Source organism: Sorex fumeus, unplaced genomic scaffold, assembly GCF_029834395.1.
Source record: "Sorex fumeus unplaced genomic scaffold, SorFum_2.1 ptg000019l, whole genome shotgun sequence".
NCBI classification, from domain to species: Eukaryota; Metazoa; Chordata; class Mammalia; order Eulipotyphla; family Soricidae; genus Sorex; species Sorex fumeus.
The window spans coordinates 37,322,320-37,342,851 of NW_026606076.1; the positions used below are offsets into that span (position 1 = coordinate 37,322,320).

At 49.3% G+C, this 20,532-nt stretch overlaps 1 protein-coding gene across 1 annotated transcript in view; it reads left to right on the forward strand.

Annotated features, from left to right (window-relative positions):
* The window catches only part of LOC130022216 (zinc finger protein 426-like), a 41,193-nt gene extending 21,639 nt beyond the window's left edge, over positions 1–19,554 (forward strand). The window contains exon 6 of the mRNA XM_056112969.1: positions 19,550–19,554. Coding sequence (XP_055968944.1) covers positions 19,550–19,554 — 5 coding nt within the window. The remainder of the gene's footprint in view (positions 1–19,549) is intronic.
* Positions 19,555–20,532: the final 978 nt, after the last annotated feature.

Below are 20,532 nucleotides of genomic sequence, written 5' to 3' on the forward strand. Positions count from 1 at the left end.
CTTTTTTTTTTTTGCTTTCTGGGTCACACCTGGCGATGCACAGGGGTTACTCCTGGCTCTGCACTCAGGAGTCACTCCTGGCGGTGCTCAGGGGACCATATGGGATACTGGGAATTGAACCCGGGTCAGCTGCGTGCAAGGCAAACGCCCTACCCGCTGTGCTATCTCTCCAGCGCCCCGCCAAATGCTTTTGAATCCCAAGCCCTGATGAATGTGCCAACACCGGGCCCCCCAGAGGGCAGGAGGCTAGTACACTCGGGAGGGCATTTGCCTTGCATGCAGCTGGCCAGGACCCAGCCCCAACCGGCATCTCAGAGGATGCCCTGAGCACCTGCCAAGAGAAATCCCGAGGGCAGAGCCAGGATTCAGCCCTGAACACTGCTGGATTGTAGCTCAAAAAACAAAACATGGGCTGGAGCGATAGCACAGCGGGTAGGGCGTTTGCCTTGCACGCGGCTGGACCCGGGTTCAATTCCCAGCATCCCATAGGATCCCCTGAGCACCGCTAGAGGTAATTCCTGAGTGCATAAGCCAGGACTGACCCCGGTGCATTGCTGGATGTAACCCAAAAAGCCAAAAAAATAAAAATAAAAATAAAAAAGCAATTTCTAAATAAAACCAAAGAAAGAAAGTGCCCCCAGGGCCCTTTGATGAGGAAACCCTTTAGCCCTGACTCCAGAATCCGCCAAGGCATGAAAGGCGGCCAGCAACGGGCGGCCTGGGGACATTCCCAGGATGATCCCCCCACTCCCACCCCGCCACACCCCCGCTCACAAGGCGGAGGTTCAGGGCGCGCAGAGTGACCAATTGGCAGCCGGGGAGGAAATCGCCTTCCAGGACACACCTGTTTCCCCTGGGTATCCCCTTCCCGGCTCTCTTTCTCCCCATTTCCGCCCCAAACGGGGAACCAACCCCCTCCTCAACCCCCTGGGAAAAGGACCCGGATTCTGTGATGTCACCTGCACTTCCGGTCAGTGCCTTAAAGGGCCAGGCTCCAAGTATTTTTTCTGACCAGCAACTTTCTGATTTGGAAGATTTTTTTTCCCCCGTTTCTGGGCTTGAGTCAGGTAACCTGGGGGTCAGGGGGGGTCGGGATAGACGGAGAGTGACAGCTTGATTTTTTTTTGGCATTTTTGGGTCATACCTGGTGATGCACAGGGGTTACTCCTGGCTCTGCACTCAGGAATTACCCCAGGCGGTGCTCAGGGGACTCAGGAATTACCCCTGGGATACTGGGAATCAAACCCGGGTTGGCTGTGTGCAAGGCAAATGCCCTACCCGGCCATGCTAAGGAGAGTGACAGCTTGAACAGATGGCATATGGAGCAGAAAGTCTTTATGTTTTTACTAAGGAAATAAAATTCATTAAGATTTCTTTTCTCGGAGCTGGAGCAGTAGCACAGAGGGTAAGGCATTTGCCTTGCACCCGGCCGACCCGAGTTCAATTCCCAGCATCCCATACGGTCCCCCAAGCACTGCCAGGAGTAATTCCTGAGTGCATGAGCCAAGAGTAACTTCTGTGCGCTGCTAGGTGTGATCCAAAATAAAAGCAAAAAAAAAAATTTATTTTCTCCATGATGCACAAAAGGAAAAGGCGAGAAAGAGCCAGAAGGAAAGTGCCTCCCATAGAGGGAGGCTGGGGTGGGGGAGGATGGTAGGGAGGTAGGAGACATTGGTGATGGGAAGTGTACACTGGTGGAGGAATGGGTTCCAGCCCGCTGTATGACTGAAACCCAATTATAAACATCTTTGTAATGCCCTATTCACAGATATCCAATTAAAAAATTGTTTTGAAAAAGTAATGTGGAGTTCATGCCCAATACAATCACCTAAATCAATGACTGACTAAAAAGCAGTACTTCTGGGGCTGGAGAGATAGCACGGCGGGTAGGGCGTTTGCCTTGCACATGGCCGACCACGGTTCAATTCCCAGCATCCCATATGGTCCCCTGAGTACCGCCAGGAGTGACTCCTGAGTGCAGAACCAGGAGTAATCTCTGTGTATCGCCAGGTGTGACCAAAAAAAGCAAAAAAAAATAAATAAATAAAAATAAAAAGCAGTACTCCTACATATTATCGCTCCATCTCCTACATTTGGGCTGGAGTGATAGCACAGTGGGTAGGGCATTTGCCTTGCACGTGGCCAACCCGGGTTCAATTCCTTCGTCCCTCTCAGAGAGCCCGGCAAGCTACCGAGAGTATCCCACCCGCACACCCGAGCCTGGCAAGCTCCCCATGGCAGATTCGATATGCCAAAAACAGTAACAGGTCTCACAATGGAGATTTTACTGGTGCCCACTCGAGCAAATTGATGAACAACAGGACGACAGTGCTACAGTGCTACTTCTACATTAAAAAAAAAAGATTTCTTTTGCAAACACCCACCAGGACCACACCCCAGCCCTGCCCCACCAACCCCGCCACAAAAAAATTGTCCAGAAATCACTGAGAATATTCAGATATTCATGCTGTTTTGTGTTTATTCATTTGTTTTGGGGGTCACGTCCAGTAAGTTCTGAGGTCTTATTCCTGACTCTGTGCTCAGGGATCACAGCAGACCTGGCTTAGCGAACCCTCTGGGGTGCTAAGGAAGGAACCTGGGTCAGCTTCTTCCCAGCTGGACCATCTCTCTAGCGGTGAAATTACTTCTAGCAGAGCTCAGGGGACAATATGGGATGCTGGGAATCGAACCCCAGTTCGCCATGTGCAAGGCAAACGTTCTACCCACTAGGCTATCGCTCCAGCCCCAGAGCTTCAATTTTTTTAAATTAGTGAATAGCACAACAGGTAGGGCATTTACCCTGCATGCAGCCGACCCGGGTTCAATTTCTCTGCCCCTCTCAGAGAGCCTGGCAAGCTACCGAGAGTATCTTGCCCGCTCAGCAGAGCCTGGCAAGCTACCCATATTCAACATGCCAAAAACAGTAACAACAAGTCTCACAATGGAGATGTTACTGGTGCCCAATCGAGCAAATCCATGAACAATGCTACCATAAGGTACAGTTACAAACTTACAAACTTTCATACTTGTGTTTCAGTCATACAATGATCGCGTTCCCATCCCTCCACCAGTGCCCATTCTCCACCACCAATGATCCCAGTATCCCTCCCAATACCCCTATCCCAACCCCAACCCCACACTGCCTCCGTGGCAGGGCATTCCCTTTTGTTCTCTCTTTCCTTTTGGGTGTTGTAGTTTGCAATAGAGGCATTGACTGGCCATTATGTTTGATGTATAGTCTACATTCAGCTAGCATTTCCCAAACAGAGTGGGTCCTCCAAACACCCTTTACTTGGTGCTCCCTTCTCTATCTGACCTGCCTTTCCCCCCAGCATTTGAGGCCGGCTTCCAAGCCGTGAAGTAAACCTCCTGGTTCTTGTGTCTACTATTCTTGGGGGTTAGTCTCCCATTCTGCTACTTTATATTCCACAGATGAGTGCGATCTTTCTATGACACAACTTCAATTTTTGATGTTCTTGCAGTTACAGGAGTGAGCTAGAAACTAAGTGAGTCACGTGACCCACAATGGGGCTCAGGGATTGGTGACGAGTGGGAAAATATTATATGTGCAAGCAAGATTCGTCTGTGTGTGTGTGTGTATGTGTATGTTCACAGGGCTTTCAGGCTACTCCTATCTCTCCGCTCTGCAACTCTTCAAACAGTGCTTGAGTCGACAGTGCAGTAAATGGAACTGGGATCTAATATGAATCAGCCACATGAACGGAAGATTCCTTCACCACCATGTAGCAGAGTGAGATTTTTCTAGTACAGTACTAGAAGGATTATCCGCTAGAATTAAATTCTTCAATATTTGAACCAGTGGGGAAGAACAATTGTACAGCAGTGTGCAGGAGAAACGCTCTTTCTCAGAAAGTTACCCGTGACATATTCGATATGCCAGACACAGTAATAACAAGTCTCACAATGGAGACGTTACTGGGCCCGCTCGAGCAAATCAATGAACGACGGGAGGACAGTGACAGCTCCACAGGGCATGCCAGCCCATCTCGGAGTGCAAATGGACCAATGGGTTAGGGTCCCCAAAAGTGAGGTGGTTAAAGATCAATAGTTAATTGCTTTGTGTAAGCACTTTTTCTCACTTCTAAAACAACGCTTGCTTCCGTATGTTCACATGAATTTACTGGGTGCCAGGATATGGGCATGCTGAGTTCAAAATAATTTTGTGGGTGCTTATGAAAATGACAGGAATGCCAGAATGTGTTTTTTTCTACCCAAAAGCCTGTGCTTCTGCAGGGAGGCTGCTACTCTTGCCTAGCAGGACAGCCCCTCAGCTGGTGTGAATTCACTCCTCCAAATTTTATTTTTTTTGTCTCTGGTGGCCTTTTGACCCCACACCATGGTTAGGGTACGTTCCTTACAAGCAGTTGACAAGGGGGTCATCCCCAGACCTCATATGGGCCCTGAGGACCACCGGGAGTGATTCCTGAGTGAAATAAGCCCTGAGCACCTTTCAATGTAGCCCACACAATGAAAACAAAAAAGATCTGACCGGGGCTGGAGTGATAGCACAGCAGGTAGGGTGTTTTCCTTGTACCCGGATGACCTGTGTTCGATCTCCAGCATCTCGTATGGTCCCCCGAGCACGACCAGGAGTAATTCCTGAGTACATGAGTCAGGAGTTTATTGCTGGGGGAAAAAAATCTGAAAAGATCTGGCCCGATGAAGATTCTATTAGAGAGAATAATAGACCCTGAACATAAGGGAACCCACACACACACTGTGATTTGTCAAAGTGAAAACTCTAGAGTTTCACCTGTAAAAAATGTAGCTGAGGGTCTAGAGCAATAACACAGCGGGTAGGGCGTTTGCCTTGCATGCAGCCGACCCGGGTTCGATTCCCAGCATCCCATATGGTCCCCTGAGCACCACCAGAGGTAATTCTTGAGCGCAGAGCCAGGAGTAACCCCTGTGCATCGCCGGGTGTGACCCAAAAAGAAAAAAAATGTGGCTGAAACAGGCATGCATGTAAATAGGGAAGGTCCAACGCCCCCCCCAACATACACACTCCCCTCCCCCCTCCCCCTTCTCCCTTCTTCCCTCCCCCACACAATGAATTATTAGGAATAAAAACACTAGCTCGAAAGCTGTTAAAAACCCACCTCATGGGGCTGGAGCAATAGCACAGCGGGTAGGGCGTTTGCCTTGCACGCGGCCAATCTGGGTTCGATTCCCAGCATCCATATGGTCCCCTGAGCACTGCCAGGGGTGATTCCTGAGTGCAGGGCCAGGGGTAACCTCTGTGCATCGCCGGGTGTGACCCAAAAAGAAAAAAAAACCCACCTTGTTAGCAGTCAGGTCTGAGGAGACTTCTGCCTGGTGCCAGCACAGACCCAGCGGAGGCTGGACTCCCCTCCCAGAGAAGCTGCCATGGGAACAAAGGACAGGAAAGGAATGTCAAAGACCATGGACTCTGGGGCTGGAGCAATAGCCCAGCGGGTAGGGCATTTGCCTTGCACGTGGCTGAACTGGGTTCTATTCCCAGCATCCCATATGGTCCCCTGGGCACCGCCAGGAGTAATTCCTGAGTGCATGAGCCAGGAGTAACCCCTGTGTATGGCCGGGTGTGACCCCCCCCCAACAAAAAAAGAAAAAAAAAACAAAACAAAAAAATTAAGGCCATGGACTCTAGTCTTCCAGCTCTATCCCGAGAGGAGCTCTCCTAGCAACTGGCTCTTACCTAGGCCTAAATCCCCACATGGGGCAGCTGTAAAAACGCTATAAAACCCTATAAAATCCAACTTGAACAAAGGAAGCACATGTACATGTGCTACCTGAGCCCGTGTGTTGCTACCTGTGCCCGTATGTTGCTGCCAAGTGCACGTGGTACCTGAGCATATGTGTCACCTGCCTCTCCCAACCCATTTCTTCCAATCCGATCCAGGTGGGTGCTTCCTACCTAGGTAAGAGTCTGTTGCTAGGTTAACTCTAAGGGGATAGAGTTGGGAGTAGTGGATGGTCTTCTTTGATGCTGGGGGTGGGAGGGTGTCCAGCAGGGGTGTCCAGCCTTCTCTGGGTCTGTGATGGCACCAGGTAACGATCTTATCAGGCCTTATTTCCCGTATTCACACGCTGGGTTTTTGCAGCTTTAGGGCTAGTTGGCTTTATGACCTCCCAATAATTGATTGCCATGGAGGTGGGACCCTTCACTATGTACCTGCCTGCCTTATTTTACATTTTCTTCAATAATCACAGCTAGACAATTGCCTGCAGAGAAGGGACCGGATAGGGGCTACCCCACTGTCCTATATAGGACATGTGATCCCAGAAACTCCTTTCATGCTTCCAATGGACTTCTGTGCATATTTCAAAATGCATTTAAATATCCCCACATCTAGCATACGCAGAAACCCTGCAGAAGGATTTATCTCTTTTAAGAAAAGGGAGGAAAATTTTCTTAAATATTAAATATTTACCCTTTCTGCTTATATGAACGTAACTAAAAATCTGAATATTGGGGTTGGAGAGTAATTGCAACACCAGGTAGGGCACACGCCGACCTGGTTCAATTTTGGTCACCCCATGTGGTCCCATGATCATCGTCAGGAGTGATCCCTGAGCCAGGAGTAAACTCTGTCCACCGCAGGGTTTCCCCATGGCCCGCAAAAAAAAAAAAGTGATATTAATAAAAAAAGAAAGAAACGTGCAAAAGATCAAAGAAACTCATCTTTTGTTTTGTTTCGGCTTGAGGGCTACACCCAGCGATGATCGGGGTTTACACCTGGCTCTACAATCAGGAATTACTCCTTGCGATGCTTGGGGGTCAAAATAGGGTATTGGGGACCGAGCCCAACTCAGCCACACCCAGAGAAAATGCCTTACACGCTGTCCTATCTCTCCAGACCAAGACCAAGAAAATTCTAACGCGAAGCCCTAAGACCCATGCAGCAAACCCCTCACCCCGAAACCTGGGACTTGGGAGCTCAGGGTGGGACTCCACCAATGGGGCCAGCGCTGCAGAAACGCTCTTTTCTTCTCTGCAGAAACATGGCAAAGGGAGATTTGGTGATTTTGTTCAGTCCCAACCACATGGATGAAAGCGACCCCCCAAGCCCCTTTCTGGGGGCTGGAGCAATAGCACAGCAGGTAGGGCGTTTGCCTTGCACACGGCCGACCCAGGTTCGATTCCCAGCATCCCATGGGGGTCCCCTGAGCACCGCCAGGAGTGATTCCTGAGTGTATGACCCAGGAGTAACTCCTGTGCATCCCCCGGGTGTGACAAAAAACAGCAAAAAAAATAAAATAAAATAAAAAAGAGGCCCTTTCTGGACCCTCCACCAAGCACCAAGATTCCCTAACCAGGACCTTTACATTCCTGGATCTCCTGTCCCGTTTCCCCGCCCACTCGCGCACTGGGATGCTCCGGACTTCTACGTCACTTCCGCGTATCCACCGAGCCTTAAAGTCACTTCCTCCGCTCAGCTTAAAGCTCCTTAAAGGGGCAGGCCCCAAGCCAAGTCCTCCGTCACCCGCGGGGAAGGTGCAGTTTCAGTTTTTAACTCCTGTGTGCTCGCTCCCTATTGGGTAGAACCGCTGCACGTGACTAGGGGCGGGACGGGAAGGGAGAGGCGGGGCCTTTGGTTTGGGAAGGGACTACATGCACTCTAGAATATCGTTGCATGTATATTCGGGTCCATTTCACCTTTGCTTAATGTTTGATAAATTTTTTTTTTTTACCTAATGTTTGGTAAAATTACATCTGGAAGGAAGCCCGCAAAGTCAGACCAGTGGGCTGAGCAGGTCTTGAATGCAAACAATATCCAGAGTGATCTTTGCATTCTTACCGTTTAGTCTCTTTCCTTGTTTCTTTTCCGATCCTTTCTTTCCTTTGGTTTTTGCTTCTGGGCCACAACTTACGTGTTCAGGATTTACTCCTGGCTCTTTTCTCAGGGGTCGTTCCTGACAGTGCTCAGGGGACCTTATGTTGGTACAAAGCAAATGCCTTCACCACTGTACTAGTTGACACTGGCTTCCCTCTCTCCTTCCCTCCCTGCTTCCCTCCTTCTCTCCTTCCTACCCTCCTTCCTTCCCTCCTACCCTCCCTTGCTCTATCTCATTACTGGGGATCAAACCCAGGGCCTCACACCTGCAAGGCAAAGGCTCTCCCTTCAAGCCAGATGAAGGAACTCTCCGTGTTTCTTCACACAGACCCCCAGTATTATCAAGCAGGAAGGCCTTGCAGAGACTGAACAAGAAAGACAGTCTGTCCAAAAGACAAGAATTCACAAAACGGAGCCAGAGAGACAGGACAGCAGGTTAGGCGCTTGACTTGCACAGTCATCCTGAGTTGAATCCCCAGCACTGCAGAGAGTCAGGAGTAAGCCCTGCCATGTGTTACCTCCCCCCCCAAAAAAAAACAATATCAATTTAATTGGGGGGTTCCAACTTGCACGGAGAGAAGAGGAACGGTTCGCAAGTTGGGACCACTCCTTGGGTTTGGAACCCAAAAGTTCCACTCAGTTTTTATGGATCTGAGTAAACAAGACTTGGTGCCCATCTGCTGTGGATATGGTTTCGGGGTATCTGCAGAAGCAGCAATTTCTCACTGAACAGGAGCTTTTGTGGTTAGGCTGCGTGCAAAATGTGCCAGCTTAAGCAACCTTTACCTTATTATATAAGGGGGTCTTGGTTTACAGTAACTTTCCATCTAACAACCAGACTTTTTTGTTTTGTGTTGACCACACCCAATAGTGATTAGGGGTTACTCTGTGCTATGCACTCTGGAATTACTTCTGGCCCTGATCATGGCAGCATATGGGGTGCTGGGGATGGGCACTAAGTCCGCTACATGCAAGGCAAGTGCCTTCCTTACCACCTGCACTATCTCTTCAGTGGTTAGACTTTTTCTTTTTTTTTCTTTTTTTATTGCTTTTTGGGTCACACCCAGTGATGCTCAGGGGTTACTCCTGGCTCGTCCACTCAGGAATTACTCCTGGTCGTGCTCAAGGGACCATATAGGATGCTCGGAATCGAACCCAGGTCGGCTGTGTGCAAGGCAGATGCCCTACCCGATGTGCTATTGCTCCAACCCACAAGATTAGACTTTTAGGTCTGGGAAAATAGCTCAAAATATTGGGTGCCCTGATTTCTATGTGCGAGATCCGGTTTTGATCCCCAGCAATGCAAGGTCTTCAAATGTTGGGGACTGGTGTTGGTAGCCCCTGTTTGTTTTCCCTCAGAAGGGACTGAGCAGGGGAAAAACTTGGCATGTGGGAGTCGAAGGGAAGACTGCACCTGATCCGCCTTGGCTCGATCAGAAGCGACATTCTCATCCCTGTCCTGTTTTGCTGAGAAAGTTCAAGGAACTGCCCACATAAGCAACTGCAAAATAGAATAACAGATAGAGCAATTTGTAACCCCAACTTGTAACCCCTGGATTCCCGACGAATTGTTTACTGCATACTATAAAAGTCAATGAGCAGGGCTGGAGCAATAGCACAGAGGGTAGGGTGTTTGCCTTGCACGAGACCGACCCAGGTTCGATTCCCAGCATCCCATATGGTCCCTCAAGCACTGCATGAGCCAGGAGTAACCCCTGTGCATTGCCGGGTGTGACTCAAAAAAAAAAAAAAAAGTCAATGAGCTTTGCAATAAAATCGCTCTATGTTTCATACAGTCCTCCCTACGACGTCTTTGAAGTTCTCATTCCCCCTCTTAGGTTAAGGTTGGACTAGCAGCGCAGTTTGCAGCATTCAAGTACTGTCCCAGCAACAGCCTTTGAGGATCATATCAGGTGTGACCCCAAAACTAAAACATCAGCAACAACAAAAACCTTAGTTTTTTTTCTTCACCTGTTCGTAGGCTGTGAAAGTGTTTGAATTATCTTTTTGTTGGTGTTTGGACAACATTGAACAGCGCTCAGGCGTTATACCTGGCTCTGTGCTCAGTAATTACTCATGGTAGTGCTCAGAAAACCCTCTGGAATGCTGAGAATAGAACTTGGGTCAGCCCTGTGCAAGGCAAGAGCCCTACACGCTGTACTATTGCACTGGCCTCATGGGTTTGAAATTTCTGATGTCTTATTTCGTGTTTTTTGGTTTTTTTTTTTTTTTGTGGGGTGGTAGATATGAGTCTTCAAATGGCAGTTTGGAGGATCACCTTTGACCTCTGTTCTCAGCGAGTAGGCAGAGCTATATGTGATCAAGAGCTGGCAGGACTATCTTTCTGAATCTTGCAGGTTACACTTTTTGGGGTAGTTTTGTTTTGGGGACCACACTTAGTTGTGCTCTGAGCTTATTCTTGGCTCTGTGCTCAGGGATCACTCCCAGAAGGGTTTCAAAGACCTTATGTAATGTCTGGGATGGAACCTGTTTGACCCAGTGAAAGGCGGAAAGAAAGAAACTTACCTGCACACACTTCCTCCAGGGCCCTAAGTTACCACTCCGCGCAAGAAGAAATGTCCAATTCTGATTGGCTGATCGTTGCCTGGAGCTCCGCCTTGGATGGTCCAGGCAGGAAGTGACCTCAATGCGTTACATAACTGTTTGTCTGGGACTCTGCAGTTGAGGAAGTGGTCGTGGTTTTGCTTGTCTCTCTCAGTCCCTGTTGAGCTTCATGGTGAAAGGAAAAGCCTTTGGATGGAAAAGTGGCATTAATGGAAGAGTTTTTTCGTCACTGTGGATGACCTTCTTACGGTGGCTTGACGAGCTGGTCGGTCAGTTAAGGTCGCCACTTTGAGAAGGTCAGGAAGTGTACGGGAGCTGCTTTCATCCACGTGTCAAACGCCTGAAAAGGAATCCATGGTATGATTTCTGCTTTTTTTGTATCAACTTGATCAGGCCAGGGTCTTCAACTGACCAAGAAGCAAGCGATTCTGGGTGTTCTAACGTGAATAGCGGCCCAGAGTTAGTTCTCTTTTTTTTCTTTTTGGGTCACACCCAGCGATGCACAGGGGTTACTCCTGGCTCTGCACTCAGAAATCACTCCTGGCCGTGCTCAGGGGACCATATGGGATGCTGGGTATCGAACCTGGGTTGGCTGCGTGCAAGGCAAATGCCCTACCCGCTGTGCTATCTCTCCAGCCCCCAGAGTTAGTTCTTACGGCCTCGTTTTCTATCTCTAAAATAATCCATTTTAGGATATTGTTGTCAGTGCCTGGCTTTTTCGCTTGGTTTGGGGGACAGACCCAGCAATACTCGGATCCCCAGATCACCTGCATGCAAGGCAAACACATTAACCATTATACTCTCTTCCGCCCTGTCTTAGCAAGTTTTTGATTTTTATTTTGGGTTTTCTGGGGACCACAACCGTCAGAGCATGGGGCTACTACCGGTTTGTGTGATTTTGGAATTCTCCCGGTGGGCTAGGGATCACATGATGTCAGGGACCAAATTCACACCTCCTGTGGGCAAAACTTGTGCTCAGCCCACCGAGCTATCTTTCTGGCTTTTCTTTTTCTTTTTAGTATATATGCAAACTAAGGTTCTTCATTTAGGTGAAAGAGGCCAAGAATGTGGCTCATTGGTAGAGCACTTACCTTGTACAAATGAGTTTGAAGTCCTCATCCCCCATGCACGGGTCCAAGAACACCGCCAGTTCTTAATAAAAAAATTAAAAATGGAAAAGAAGAAAAGAAAGAGACCAGAGCTGTAGCACAGCAGGTAGGGCAGTTGCCTTGCACATAACCAACCTGGGTTTGATCCACAACATCCTAAGGAACCCCTGTTCCGGCACCACCAGGAGTAATTCCTGAGCTCAGAGCCAGAAGGAAGCCCTGAGAACCCCGGGTTTGCACCCCCCCACCCCCCCCAAAAAAAAGAAAAGAGAAAGGAAATGTAGGTGAAACGGATGGGTTTATTTGTTTAAATTAATTTAAAAAATTCATATCGCTGGAGCGATAGCACAGCGGGTAGGGAGTTCGCCTTATAAGCGGCCAACATGGCCGACCCGAGTTCGATTCCTCCGCCCCTCTCGGAGAGCCCGGCAAGCTACCGAGAGTATTCGATATGCCAGACACAGTAACAACAAAGTCTCCAATGGAGACGTTACTGGGCCCGCTCGAGCAAATCGACGATCAACGGGAGGGCCTTTACCTTTACCTTTTAAAAAATATTTTCCTGGCAGTGCTTGGGAACCCTATGGGAAGCCTGGGATCAAGCCCAGGTAGGTCACATGCAAGACTCTGTGCTATTGCTCCACCTGGCCCCATTTTTATTTATTTATTTTTGCTTTTTGGGTCACACCCAGCGATGCTCAGGGGTTACTCCTAGCTCATGCACTCAGGAATTGCTCCTGGCGGTGCTCGGGGGACCATATGGGATGCTGGGAATTGAACCTGTGTTGGCCATGTTGGCTGCGTGCAAGGCAAACGCCCTTCCTGCTGTGCTATAGCTCTGGTCTCTTTCTTCTCTTCTTCTCCATTTTTAATTTAAATGGCTCCAGCCACCATTTTTATTTATTTTTTAAATAAATGGGTAGCAGGGGCTGGAGCGATAGCACAGCGGGTAGGGCGTTTGCCTTGCATGCGGCCAACCCGGGTTCCATTCCCAGCATCCCATATGGTCCCCTGAGCACCGCCAGGAGTAACTCCTGAGTGCAGAGCCAGGAATAACCCCTGTGCATTGCCAGGTGTGACCCAAAAAGCAAAAATAAATAAATAAATGGGTAGGTTTAAAATCAGAATCTGCTAAAGAGGAGAAAAAAAACCAGTGATGTTGGGTTTTTTGTCTGTTTGGGGGCCACACCTGGATCACTCCTGAGGAGGCTCATTCTTGGGGTACCAGGAATTGATGCCAGGTCATCCGTGTGCAAGACAAGTTACCTATCTCCTATACTATCGCCTCATCCCCTGTGTCTTGGGGACGGGGACCTGAGAGAGGGTGTAGGCTACAGTGGTAGTACAGAGGGTGTTTTCCTTACAGGTGGATGAGCCGGGTTCAGTCGCCAGCATTCCATAGGGTCTCCGAGCACTGCCTGGAGTAATTCCTGAGTGGAGAGCTGGGTGTAATCCCTGAGCATCGCTGGGTGTGACCCAAAACCAAAAAAAAAAAAAAAGAAAGGAAGGGGTCTGAAGCCATCAGACAGCAGGGAGGGTGTTTGTCTTGCACACTGCTGACCCAGGTTTGACCTTCCAACCCAGGTTCAATTCCTGGCACCCCATAGGTCCCTGGAGCACTGCCAGGAGTGATTCCTGAGCGCAGAGCCAGGGCTAATCCAGCATCACTGGATGTCACCCAAAAAAGCAAAGAAGATAAAAATAAAGGGAAGGGAAGGGAGGGGACGGGAAGCAAAGGAAGGGCGAGGGTCCAGAGAAATATTACAGCTGAGAGGACACTTACCTTGCATGCAGCAGACCCAGGTTCGATCCCCAGCATCCCATAGGGTTCCCTGAGCCCACCAGGAGTGATTCTTGAGTGCAGAGCCAGGAGTAACACCGGAGCACTACTGGCTGGGGTCCCAAAACAAAAGGGCAGGGGTGATTTCATCTTCCTGACCCACTCACTTCTGTCTCCCAGGGCTTGTGCCTAGGGTGGTCAGAAGGGCCAAACTCACCTGGAGGAGCACGCTGTCTACACTCGTGGTAGACATTTGGTGTAGACACTTGTGGCCTGAGGTTCACTGGCTCTAGCTTGCTGGAGTAATAATCCCCACACTCTGAAACGGGCAGAGGGGCTGGAGCGATAGCACAGCGGGTAGGGCGTTTGCCTTGCACGCGGCTGAACGGGGTTCGATTCCCAGCATCCCATATGGTCCCCTGAGCACCACCAGGCGTAATTCCTGAGTGTAGAGTCAGGAGTAACCCCTGTGCATCGCCAGGTGTAAACCAAAAAACGAAAAAAAAAAAAGAAAGAAAGGGGCAGAGGTGGCAGTGGCGTTAGGTGGGGGGATTAAGGATTTCTCTTGGCAGGACAAGAAAAGTGTGTGCTCACCTCCACCGGGGTCCTTGTCCACTCTCGCAGGAAGGAATTTCAGGAGGTGGGGGGAGATGATCAAAGAGCTCAAGTTTGCAAGCCTGAATCACAGGTTTGATCCCTCGTGCTGAGCACTGAGGCAGGAGTAGCTCCTGAGCACTGCTGGGTGGGACCCAGACCAAAAAAAAAACATTCAGGAGAGCCTGAAGAGATGGTAGAGCAGGCAGGGCGCTTGTCTTGCGTGTGGCGGACCTGGGTTTGATCCCAGCATCCTGTCAGGTTCCATCGGGTTCCCTGAGTACCACTGGGTGTAATCCCTGAGTGCAGAACCCAGAGTAACCCCTAAAGGTTGCTGGGTGTAGCCTATAAAAATAAAATAAATAAAGGGACCCGGTAGTACAGATTGCCTTGCATGTGGCTGACCCAGATTAGATCCCTGGCGTTCCTTAGAAGCCCAGCCTGGGCGCAGAGCCAGGTGTAAGCCCTGAGCACTGCTGGGCATGGCCCAAGAACTGAAGCCCCTCAAATTTTTGGATTTGCAGCAATAATACAGTGAGAAGGGCATTCACCTTGTACATGACTGACCTGGGTTTAATCCCCGACACCACATATGGGATCTCTGAACCCCACTAGGAATGACCCTTGAGTATGGAGCTCTGTGCCGCCAGGTATGGCCCCCCAGAAACAGTTGTAAGGGCCAGAGAGAAGGTTCAACTGGCTGGGGGGGCACTTGGTACATCGGAGCCTGGGCCGATGCCCAGCACTGATGATCCCCTAAGCACTGCTAGGTGAGGCCCCCAAAGTTAAAAAAGGAGAACAAAATCACTTTTTGATTTTGGGGGGGGGGAGTGTCACACCTGGCGATGCACAGGGGTTACTCCTGGCTCATGCACTCAGGAGTTACTCCCAGCGGTGCTCAGGGGATCATAATGGGATGCTGGGAATCGAACCTGGGTTGGCCACATGCAAGGCAAATGCCCTACCCACTGTGCTATCGCTCCAGCCCTCACTTTTTGATTTTCTGGGCGCCTCTGGCGGTGTTCCTGGCTTGCTCCTTCCTGGCTCTGAACTCAGGGATGACTCCTGGAGGGACTCAGAGGACCCTATAGGACGCCGGGGGTCAAGCCCAGGTCGACTGTGTGCAAGGCCTGACCCACTGTCCTATCAACCCAGCCTTCAAATAATTTTTATTCAAAGGGGAGAGGAAAGTGAGAGCATATCCAAGAGACAGCAAACACAAATGTCTTTGCTGCAGAGAGAGAGTTCCATGGTGCCATAGGAAGGGATTATACCCCCAGGTTTGGTTGCGGATGATTCCAAAATGGAATGAGTACGGCTTGCTTCCTGCAAAGTTGGTTCATATGTTTCCCAAAGTGCCTCTGCCTGGGACTTTTTTTATTTATTTATTTATTTTTTGCTTTTTGGGTCACACCCGGCGATGCACAGGGGTTACTCCTGGCTCATGCACTCAGGAATTACTCCTGGCGGTGCTCGGGAGACCATATGGGATGCTGGGAATCGAACCTAGGTTGGCTGCGTGCAAGACAAACACCCTACCTGCTGTGCTGTTGCTCCAGCCCCTGCCTGGGACTTTTAAAATTTAAAAATATATAATTTATTTGTATGTATGCATGTATGTATTTATTTACATTTTTGGGGGGTCACACCCAGCAATGCTCAGGGGTTACTTTTGCCAGGAGTTCGTTTTGGGGACTTACCTGGCGATGCACTGAGTAATTACTCCTGGTGGTGCTTGGGGACCCTAAGAGGATGTCGGGGATTGAACCCGGGTCAGTCATGTGAAAGGCAAGTGTCTTCCCTGCTGTACTCTGACCCCAACATCTGCTTTAATGTAGAAGTTGTTTAGGGCCACACCTAGCAGTGCTCAGGGCTAACTTCTTTGAGGTCAGGAAATAGACCTGACAGTGCTCAGAGAACTATAGGGGGTGTTGGGATTGAACCCAGGTGGGTCCTGTGCAAGGTAAATGCCCTCCCTGCTGTCCTATCTCTCCAGCCCTCTCTCTTTGTTATTTTGTAAGCACTACTTTTTTTTGAGGACCATGCTCAGCATTGCTCAAGGCTTACTCCTAGCTCTGTGCTCAGGGATACTCCTAGTGGTGCTCAGGGAACCCTCTGGCATGATGGGGATCAAACCTAGGTCAGCCACGTGCAAGGCAAACGCCCTCCCCTCTGTCCTGTCTTCTGCCTCTAGTTGTTTTTTTTATTTATTAATTTTTGGCTTTGGGGGTTACACCGGTGATGCTCAGGGGTTACTCCTGGCTCTGAGCTCAGGAATCAATCTTGGCGGTGGGATGCTGGGGATTGAACCCAGGTCTTCTGCATGCAAGGCAAACGCCCTCCCCTCTGTCCTGTCTTCTGCCTCTAGTTGTTCTTTTATTTATTAATTTTTGGCTTTGGGGGTCACACCAGCGACGCTCAGGGGTTACTCCTGACTCTGAGCTCAGGAATCAGTCTTGGCGGTGGGATGCTGGGGATTGAACCCAGGTCTTCTGCATGCAAGGCAAATGCCCTCCCCTCTGGACTATCGCACTGGCCCCTACCTCTAGCTTTCTTTCTTTTGGAGGTTTTTGGGTCTCATCCGGCGATGCTCGGGGATTCCTCCTGGCTCTGCACTCAGGAATCTCTCCTGGCAGTGCTTGGGAACCCTATGAGATGCTGGAGATCGAACCGGGGTTGGCTGCATGTCAGGCAAACGCCCTTCCTGGTGTACTATCGCTCTGGTCCCTGACTCTAGTCCTTTATCCCAGTTTTGAGAACTGTCGCTTTACTTTGTGGTTTTAGTTTGGGGGCCACACTCAGCGATGTTCAGGGCTTACTCCTGCCTCTGCACTCCTGGTGATGCTCAGGGACCCTATGAGATACCAGAGATAGAATCTGGGTCCCTCCTCATTACTGTGGTCCCATTTAGTTTTTTTGGGGGGGCCTCGCTGGTAGTGCTCAGGGTTTCCTCGTAGCTCTGTGGTCAGGGATCACTTCTGGCTGCTTGGGGACTTTAAAGGGTGCGGGGATTGAACTCGCATTAGCTGTACTATGGCTCTGGTCCCAGCCCATTGACTCTGAACCTACTTTGCCCCTTGGAAGGTTGTTGCCAGACACACGTGTGGGCACCTCATGGCAGTGGAGGGACATTGCACCCTCTCTCTGTGCTCCTGACTTTGTTCCCATTTTTTAAAATTTTATTTATTTGGGGGGGCACACCCGGCGATGAACAGGGGTTACTTCTGACTTTTGCACTCAGGAATTTTCCTGGCGGTGCTCGGGGGACCATATGGGATGCTGGGAATCGAACCTGGGTCGGCCGCATGCAAGGTAAATGCCCCACCCACTGTGTTATCGCTCCAGCCCCCTGACTTTGCCTTTTCTTCCAGGTTTTCCCGCTGCCCCCCTGACAGAAGCAGAGGCTGGGGAGATGGCAACCTGCCATCGGAGGGCTTATCCTCAGGTAAGCAGAAAAGTGTGGCCTGCAGAAATGAAAGGACATTCTTGGAGGAATTCTGCATCCAGGTCTTAAGTGAATCTGGTCTGAGCCTGAGACTTCCCTTCACGCCTCCCTGTTGCTCTCTGGTAGACTCACACTACTGAGCCAGTATTTTATTACTGTTGATTGTTTGGGTTTTAGGTCACACCCAACAATGTTCAGTAGTTACTCCTGGGAGTCAGGTGGTCCACGATGGCCCAGGGACCCTGTGGGGTGCTGGGGTTGGAGTCTGGGTCAGCCATGTGAGAGGCAGGTGACCTACCCACTTCACTGTCACTTCGCCCCAGAGTCCAATATTTAAATTATAATATGTGTAATCATATTTCAGTATATTTTATATTTATAATTTAAGCAATACTTTAATGATATTTTATATTTGAATATATTTAAATCATAATATATTGTGGTAATAAGTATTATGATTCAGACATATTTAAATCCCAATAATTTTAATATTTAATTTATAATAAATATTCAAATGTTATATTGAAATCATTTTATATTTAAACAATATATCTTATTAATTCTCATTATGATCTAAGTATACTTAAATCACAATATATTTAAATCATATTTATATCATAATCTATTTAATCATATTTTAATCGTTTAGTAAATATTTTAATCATTTAGTCTCCTGATACTGTCTCTCACTAGGAAGATCTCTTATTTGTTTTCTTTTAATTATTATTATTTTGTTTTGTTTTGGGGCTGTGCTCAGAGCTTACTTCCAGTTTTGTTCTCAGGGGTGTCTCTTGGGGTGACTTGGGGGATTCTGTGGAGTTCGGGAGACCCAACCCAGGTCAGCCTCATGCAAGACAAGCGCCCTCCCTGCTGTCCTCTCTGGCCCCCTGGACAGTCTCTTAGTCTTTACTTTGTTGGGTGCTATAGCATGGAGAAAAATAAAGTGGGAATGTCTCGATTTGATTTTCACTTGCATTTCTCTTTATTTGGGGGAGGGGGGGTTTATACTTAATCTGGCTCTTTGTTCAGGGATCACTCCTAGCGGGGCACAAAGGACCTTGCGAGGTGCCTGGGATCGAAACTGGATCAGCCACATGCAAGGTAAATGCCCTACCCTCTGTTCTGCGGATGCAAATTAAACCCTCAGTGATTCGGGGGGCCAGGAGGGTGCATGGAGGGGGCTTCAAGGCTGGTTCCTCCTGAGCAAGGAGGCCCTGAGCCCCTCTAGGGCCCTGTAGGGACTCATCCTCGTGGCCCAGGGAATAGGGGGGCAGCCCTGACTCCCACCCCCTGTGTGTGTCTGCTCAGGACATAGTGACGTTCCCCGATGTGGCTGTGAACTTCACCCTGGAGGAGTGGACGTGCCTGGATGCTTCTCAGCGGAAGCTCTACAGGGACGTGATGCTGGAGACCTACCAGCACCTGCGGGCTGTCGGTGAGGGCGGTGAGGGCTGTCACCCAGGCTGGGATGAACCCACGTGGGCTCCTGCCGGACAGGCTGGGGACAGCTGCTGGGAAGTCAGGGTGATGGGACAGACACTCCTCTGCACCCCCCCTCCCCGTTTTCATCCGCTGTGACTTCTGTCAAATGTGGCTCCATATTCCTCCACTTCCCTGATGTGGATTCTCAGAATTCATCTTGGATACAGGACATGATCACTGGGGCTCCCTTTCAGATTAAATTTGATTTTTTTTTTTTTGCTGGGGGGGGGGGGGGGTTGTCACAACCAGTAATGCTCAGGGGTTACTCCTGGCTCTACACTAAAATTACTCTTGGCAGTGCTCTGGGGACTGTCTAGGAAGCTGGGGATTGAACCCAGGTCATCCGTGTGCAAGGCAAATACCCTACCTGCTGTACTATCACTCCGTTCCCTAAATTTTGGGATGTGTGTGTGTGTTGTGTGTGTGTGTTTAATTTTATTTTTGATTTTTGAGCCAAACTATCACTCCAGCCCACCCTGGGCAGCAACATTTGACCCCTGGGAATAGCAGTTTCCCCTTGAAATTTAATATGTCTCTTGCCTTGTCCTAATTTCCAGTAAGTATCAATACATACCAAGGTGTTTCTAAATTGTTTCATTTTGAAGCAGGAAACTCAGACTACAGCCCTGCCTTGGGTTTCCTGCTTGGAGCAGTGCTGAGGGAGGAGTCAGGGCGCTGGGTTTCTACCCAGGTCTTTCTGCCTCTAGCGCTTTGACCTCCTGCCCTGATGCTTCAGGATAGGCCAGTGGGTAGAGCGCTTGCCTGACATGCCGCTGACCCAGGATTGATCGCCAGCATCCCATAAGGTCCCCTGAGCTTGCAAAGAGTATCTCTGAGCACAGAGCCAGGAGTATTCCCTGAGCACTGCTGAGTACACCACACCTCCCCCCCCCCAAAAAAAAGAAAAGGTGCAAGATGCCTTTGTATTCAACTCCCATCTTCTTTGAGGCTAAAAACTTAAACTTGGATCTTTTTCGTTTGTTTTGTTTTTGTTTTTGAGCTATATTTGGCAGTGCTCAGGGGTTACTCCTGGCTGTTCACTGAGGAATTACTCTTGGAGGTCTGGCAGTGCTCGGGAGACCATATGGGATGCCGGGGATTGAACCTGGGTTGGCCATATGCAAGGCAAATGCCCTACCAGCTATACTATCACTCTAGCCCGAACTTGGGTCTTAAGGATCCAGGTGAAACCATCTTTATGAGACCCAGAATATAAATACATCCTTTCTCTTTTATATAACTTTTTTTTCCTATTTTTGTTTTTGGGAGGATCGCACCATATCTGGCTGTGCTTACTCCTAGCTCTGTGCTCACTCCTGGCAAGGTTATGGAACCCTCTGGGGGCAGTGGGAATTGAACCCAGACCAACTGCATTCAAGACAAAAAGCCTTCCCTTCTGTAATATCACCTCACTCCTCTTTGAAGTCATTTTACTTGATTAGGAAGTAGGAAGGCAGAGTTGATTCCGGGCAAGGCCTGTGTATTCTGAAATGCCCCTTAGCCACAAATCCATCCTCCTCTGCCACAGGGAATTGCATGTCTAAGCCAGCACTGATTTCTTGGTTGGAAGAAAGAGACTTGAGGACAGTGGCGAGAGGCATCCTTAGCGGTGAGTGGTTTTCATTTTTGCTTTTTGGGTCACACCCAACGATGCACAGAGGTTGCTCCTGGCTTTGCACTCAGGAATTACTCCTGGCAGTGCTCAGGAGACCATATGGG